This window comes from Triticum urartu, chromosome 2A (genome assembly GCF_056163025.1).
Source record: "Triticum urartu cultivar PI428250 chromosome 2A, HENAU_Tu73, whole genome shotgun sequence".
Classification (NCBI taxonomy): Eukaryota; Viridiplantae; Streptophyta; class Magnoliopsida; order Poales; family Poaceae; genus Triticum; species Triticum urartu.
The window spans coordinates 368,731,724-368,738,747 of record NC_141874.1 but is presented as its reverse complement, the minus strand read 5'-3'; the positions used below and the strand labels follow the sequence as shown (position 1 = coordinate 368,738,747).

The window sequence follows — 7,024 nt, the reverse complement described above, 5'->3', positions numbered from 1 at the left end:
AGACGCCACGCATCCGCCTCCGAAAAACATTCATACACAATGGTCGCCTAAGCACACATGCGTGCGGCCGAAATCGCTCCCGCCCACTATTTGGGACACCTGAGATTACCATCCAACCCCCGACCCGCAGTAGGTCCGAAATTTAAGAGGGGGGCAAAGTTTGTACTTTCCCCAAATTTCAAACAAGCGTGGCCCATCTTCTGTTCAAAAAAGCCAAAAAAACAAGCGCGTCCTAGACCGAAACATGGTTCTCCCCTCTCCCCCCACCCACCCGTCCGATTCGCCATTCATACTCCGTCGGCGCAAAAACTACCTCTCCACCAGCCGCGAAACCCTGGCGTCCTGCGTCCACCACCCAATCCCACCCATCAACCACCGTCCTCCTCCAACACGCCGGAGCCGATACCCCGACGCCGTTGTCCACCGCAACCTCAACCGCAACGCCCTCCACGGCTAGTAGTTAAAGCCGAGGCCGAGCCGTCCGTACCCGAGCCAGTTCAACCACGCCGTCCTGCGCCTCACCACTGCCGCTCCAACTTCGCCACCCTCCACCGCACCGGAGCTGCTCGTACTACGCCGTCCTTCGCCGCCTCGGATCTGCTTCCCCTCTGCTGATATACGGCCACGGCAACACAGTCAACAATTTGGCCATGGGTTTGTCCAAGGATCCACGGTTCTCCAAAACATCGGTTCCCCCGAGAAAAAAAAAGAAGATCGCCGCAACATATGGAGGAGACAACACTGGCAACCGATAATGGTACTCCTCTTCCCTTATTCGTGCAAATCTTACATGTCTGCTTGCACGGTATTCATCCCACAGAAGACACTAGTTGACCGCTTCTTCTTGATACTAGATGTTCCTAGTAACTCGCAATGCACAAGGTTTCTCCTCATATACTATTTCACATTAGCTAGAGGTCCGTCGCCCCCCTGAATTTCAATTCCTGGTCAGTTGATTCCCAATTAACGGAAGCATTCCCCAGCGTAACAGGCGCTAGTCCGCCTATTACGCAGGGGAAGCAGCAGTTCGGTGTTTATCTTAGGGGCGTGTGGGGCCTAGAGCTACTGGCGCCTGATCTGGAGGTCGGCCGGGATTAAAGGGATGGCCTGGGGGCGCTGCTAAGCATGGCGGTGTTGTGAGGTCGAGGGGAGGGCGGGGCAGCGGAGGCAGGGGTTTGGGCCGGTGCTCGCTGGCGGTTCGAGAAAGATCATCAACAATGACTACCGGGAGGTAGACGAAAGCCATCTGCCTGTTCCTTATAGATCGGACAGTTCATTAAAAAACCGATTGACCTATTTATTTTCAGTCGACTGTTATCTTGATATGACCACATGTGGTGGTGTGCTAGAGGAGTACCTGCATTTCCTGTGCTCATATATTACAAAATCACACGGAGTAGAATCTAATTTTGTTTGCCATGCAATGTTCTAGAGCTATCATATGTCTCCTATCATTTATTTTTCAGCCACTTGCTATCTGCTACTTTTACAGTGCACTAGTTCTGCACACACTACACCCATACTCTCACTATTGTGTTTTTATGCAAGGGTATTTCAAAGTCTGCCTCGAGAGAAGCAGAAAAGAAAATAGAGAAGTTGCTCCAGCTTTCTATGCGGGTAAGCACGACACGTTACAGCGCTATAAAGGGTGCAGTGTCAGCAGACGGAGACGGTAAGGCTTTGTTCGGTTCCACTGGAACCAAACCTCTAGGGGATTAGACCCACACAGGGATTTGGTGATCCCCACCTCGTCACCCAATCCCCTAACCAACAAACCCTGCTAATCCCTGTACAACAATATGTGTTCGGTTAGTCCCCGGCAACCTCCCATCAATGGCCTTTGTACACTTCAGCACCAAATCAACTAAACCTCCTATCGTTGTTCTTTGCACCAAATCAAAAGAACATCACACACACAACAAACTTGCTATAAATTTCATACATCCAAGCACCAAATCCGCATAACAGTATTTTTGTTGCGTCAGAACAAAACATTATATGAGAAGCTTGCTGCAAGTTGATATTTTAGAAGAAAAAATATCAAACTATAACATGAATTCTGAATATTTAGAAGTCAAAAAACGACCCTAATCAACAATCACCGATGTACAATATTATTATATTTCCGACCATGATCAAATTATTGCTGTATAGAACAAACGACTCTAATCTCGCCGATGTCGCTTCCGTAGTGATTGATGCACTGCATTGGCAAAAAAGGGCGATTAGTCCACATCAAAGGACTGATATCAAAGCATTGATGACCAGCTAGCAAAGAAAGATCATAAAATAATCATGCATTGATTTCAAAATTTCACGGATCAAATGGGCAGCAACATCGCATCCATATCCACTAAACAAATGATCTTCCAATGGAAAGCTGCAAATAGCAGCACAGAATAATAATATTAGAAATGAACAACCAGGCATATATATCAATGATATAGCGTTATACATCGTGTAAGAATACACTAAATTCGTATGACCACAAAAAACTATGGTCTACTTTCAGAGAACAGTACCAAAATCACAAGTTTATGAACAAAGATTTCTTTCTTTCTTTCCCCGCAAAAAAAAGATTTCTTTCTTTGGTACAAAATAATACTTGCAAAAGGAGGGCAAAGCAAAATTAAATGAAATGCGGAGATAGATCAATTCAGTTCCAATATGCACTGTATAAATAAGAGCTTCCATTACAGTCATAATCAGGGGAAAACAGGACAAAGAAAGGACAAGATAAGTACATAAAAAAGGACAAGATAAGATGATGTACATGAATGGATTCTCATCTCATAAGCATTTATCATGGTGCATTCTAGGGAAATCAAATTTCAGATAAAAAGTTATGAAATCTGGCGGATACCAATGGATGCACAAACTACACATATTCTGGGTGTTCAAGACCAGTATGCATGAAAATAGCTACAAGGGGGATTCTTGCATATTCTAGATGATCTTGCAAGGAAATAAGAGAACAAGGGAGGTTCATGTGGGCTACTTGAGCCATCAGCTTCAGGTTACTAGATGAACAAGGGAGGTTCATGTGAGCTAGATGAAGATGCGAGTCCCAGTAGGGTACAAAGAAAACCAAGTATGTACATCAAGATTAATATACCTTAGTCTTCACGATGCTGCCCCAAGCGGGGTCTTGCTGCGGCTGTGAGGCGGTGAAGCTGGCCTACAGAAAATGGAGGCAAAATGCAGATTTAGACATCGAAAGTAGTATGAAACAGTTATCGTTCTAATGTAGCACATACAAGTCAGGTCAAGCAACATAAAGTGGTATGAAACAGTTATCGTTCTAATGGAGGCAATATATTTTTTTCTCTTATTACAAAAACATTTTATGTCTACACATCTCAATATATTCTATATGTTCTGACAAGTAAAACTTTCTGCATCTAAATTAGTAAAATGCACTGTCGTAGTTGCATGGCTTCAAGATGCCTTGATCTCAGAGCATTTTACCTAAATTTCTCTTCACCCCCACTATCAGAAAAAATTCATGTAGTTGATGTTCACCTCAGTTACATAAAACTCAACTTTTCTCACCTCCCAAGGATATCATTGACAAAACTATATTGCTACAATTGCATCTTGTTGATTCTCTACAGGTAGCTGCAAATATAGTACTGAATCTCAGGGACAAATAAATACTAGATTACTAGTAGCATATATGTGCACTGCTAATGACATTGACAAAAAGATTCGACTATGTAGCAGATTTGGTTAGATTCAACTAGGTACACCATTTGCACCAAATCACAGGTAGAGCAAGTACAGAGGAGGGTACTGGGAAGCTGTAGTAAGCAGAGAGGAGAGGTGGAGCCTCGCCGGCAAGACGGCCCTTGTCACCGGTGGAAAAGGGGACGGGAAACCCTAGAAATCAAAAGGGGGGAGAGGAAGGAAACAAGGGTGGGGGAGAAGATCTTACCGGCATAGAAACGTTGGGGAGGGCCACCGGAGTAGGTTGGTGCGGCCGCCGAGCTCGCGCCGGGGATGGAAGAAGAGGGTCGCAGATCGGCTGCTGACTTGGGGAGAGTGGGGGCGAGGTAGAAGGATGGCGCAGCACCCGGTCTTCAGTGGAGGAGAGAGATCGCCCTCTCCGTCCCCTCGCCGTCGCCTAGTTCTTCCCTGTCGGCGTCGGCACCGCCGCCGCTCTCGCCCGCTCCTCCTTTTTCTTTCGAGCCGAGAAGACTGAGACGACTGGTTTTGTTCCACGGGTGGGGAGACGTGGGTGAAAACCCAGTGAAATCCCTGTGGTTTGGGGTGGATTTGGATGGGATATCAACCCAGCCGGGTTTAACCGAAGACGCATATAAGGTAGGTCGGGATACTACCCCGACCGGGGTCAAAAGCACGTGGATTAGGCCAAAACCCCACTGATGCCGGCGAAGGCGGGGATTAAACGAACAAAGCCTAAACGTAGCTCTAGAGTTGATGACCTCACTCGCAATGAACCACTATCCTAGGTGCTTGCTTTAATTTCGCGGTGTCATATGTGGTTGCATGTTCCATATGGTGTCTAGCTTGTATTCGAAAGGCCGAAGTCGGTCTTTATTAAGATAATGAAAGATATTTTTTACATGAACCACCATCCAGTGAGCACAAGAAGATAAATAGCTAGTCAGGGCACTGGCCGAGACAGTGACAAGCCCAACAAAGACAGGCATCACCTGGAAGACAACTAAAAAGCCGTGATGGTGGCGAAGTAGCCCGCCTCCCACTAGGCTCTCAGGTCCTAGATGATCATGCTCACCACTCCAGCCGGATGTCTAGCTTGTATTGCTTCCAGTTTGCTTAAATTGCATCTACTTAGCTTACACATTATACCTTTGAATATGACATGCCTTTCTGTTTTTGGTACATACCAGTACATCTGTGTATTAAGCATGTTCTTACACCAAACTAATGTTCTTGTGTATCCCTCATCAATCACTTATGATGAGGCAGTCAAGCAAGTGGACTACTCCTCATTTAAAGAATGTAGCGTCAGCCTCCTGACATGATTCTCAAGAAACAGCAAGGCTAGATGAAGATAGTGAACGTAGCTCTGTAGTTCATTACCACATTTCCCCTACACTAGCATCGCAGGTGCTTGCTCTAACTTGGCAGCGTGATAAGTGGTTGCATGTTGCATATGGTGTCTAGATTGTAATTCTTCCAATCTGGTTAAACTGCATGTGCTATTCTGCTTAGCTTATACATTATACCTGTTAATGTGACATGCCTTCCCATATTAAGTACAGAGTACATCTGTCTATTAAGCATGTCCTTACATAAAACTATTGTTTTTTGTATCCCGCATCAATCAATATGACGAGGCACCTTTAGTATATGCAGTGCGATATTAGTTGCATCTTTCATATGATTTATAGCAGGCGCTGCTTCTAATTTGTTGAAATTCCATTTATGATGGGACGCTTTTAACTTGGCAGACTCATCTTGGTTGCATCTTTCATGTGGTTTCTAGCTTGCATTGCTTCTTATTGTTGGAATGGTTTCTGCTTAGTTTACACAAACAGTTGTGAACATGCCATGCCGTCCTATTTTTCATACATATTTCATCCGGGTATCATGTGTTTGCCTTACATCAAAGTAGTGATTGTCAGTATCATGCATGAATGAGTTCTGAAGAGAGAATTTTATTGCTTTTTCTTGTCGGTTTTACTTGACAATTCAAAATAAATAAAGCGGAAGGAAGTTAGCAAGGCAGCGGATAAAGGTGCTCCTTCCAAATGGAGGGCCTCTATAGTTTCTACTCCTCCATCCCCCCAAGATGATTTCCAAGACAACACATGCATAGACACTCAACGCAGCTGTGTTTATGATGAGCACGTCTCCCCTAGTGCACCATCGCCGGTGCTCCCTATAACTTGGCACTGTTATATGTGGTTGCATGTTATGTGTGATGTCTAGCTTGTATTGCTTCTAATTTTATTGAATTCCATCTGCTTACTTTACACATTATACTTGAATAAGACACTTGTTCCTATTTCTAGAACATACAATATATGTCTATCACACCATGTTCTTACATCAAATTACTACTGTTGTGTAACCTGCAACAATCACTTATCATAAGACACGTTTGACTTTGGAGTGTGATATAGGTTACATCTCGCATTCTTTTCTAGCTTGTACTACTGTCAGGACCCCGATTCCAAGTCACGTCGATCTAGCCGGTAACACCTCATATCACTTTGCGGCCTCACGCACGGTATTCCCATGGGTGTCGCCTTACCATGGCCCGGGACCGTTTGCACCTTTTGGCTCACGTATATGATAGTGTCGCTAGCATCCATATGACAGAGAACCCGGGCCGACATGACTAGTCGTGAACCCAAAGTGGCACTAACTTACGGGGACAGGCATACATGAATCAACATCGAGCATGTCGGTCAGCAGCGTGCGAATCCAGGCTGTAGCACTGGGCTAACAGGACTCCGGGAACCCGGGCTGTAGCAGGCTAGGCGGGACTCCGGATGTCACCGCGTGACATTTCCCCAAAGGGACAGACACATGAACAAAGTGAATCACATGCTGGCCAGTCAAGTGTTCCGGAGCAGTAGTGCTGGGCTAGCAGGACTCCGATGAACCGGGCTATAGCGGACTACTATGGCTCATGGAAGCACAAGACTACATTTCCCCATAAGAGAGGCTACCAAGGATAAACAACTAGGTTGTCGGATCCCACACATACCAAGCATTTCAATCATGCACACAATATGCTCAATATGTGCAATACAACATGGCATCACAACAAGATTCTACGACTCAGAGTATTATACATTAGGCTCCGAGGAGCGAGATATTACAAACATGGGTCTCATGACCCAACATTCAGAGCATACAAGTCAAAACACATGCAGAAGCTTAACATGTCTGAGTACAGACATCTACAAATGAAAAAGGCTGAGAAGCCTGACTATCTACCAGATCCTGCTGAGGCACAAGATCGTAGCTGAGGTAACAAGCTAAACGTCGAAGTCCACACGGAACTACTAGCGAGACTGACGTCTCT

General features: G+C 45.2%; 1 protein-coding gene across 1 annotated transcript; it reads right to left on the bottom strand.

Annotated features, from left to right (window-relative positions):
• Positions 1–1,924: 1,924 nt before the first annotated feature.
• On the bottom strand, positions 1,925–5,271 carry LOC147985135 (uncharacterized). Its single transcript, XM_087541425.1, has 5 exons — positions 5,214–5,271; positions 4,097–4,336; positions 3,935–4,041; positions 3,116–3,178; positions 1,925–2,203 (listed from the first exon to the last, which is right to left on the bottom strand). The coding sequence occupies exons 1-5, from the start codon at positions 5,269–5,271 to the stop codon at positions 2,141–2,143; spliced, it is 531 nt and encodes a 176-aa protein (XP_087397551.1). The 3' UTR covers positions 1,925–2,140.
• Between the last annotated feature and the right edge of the window lie 1,753 nt (positions 5,272–7,024).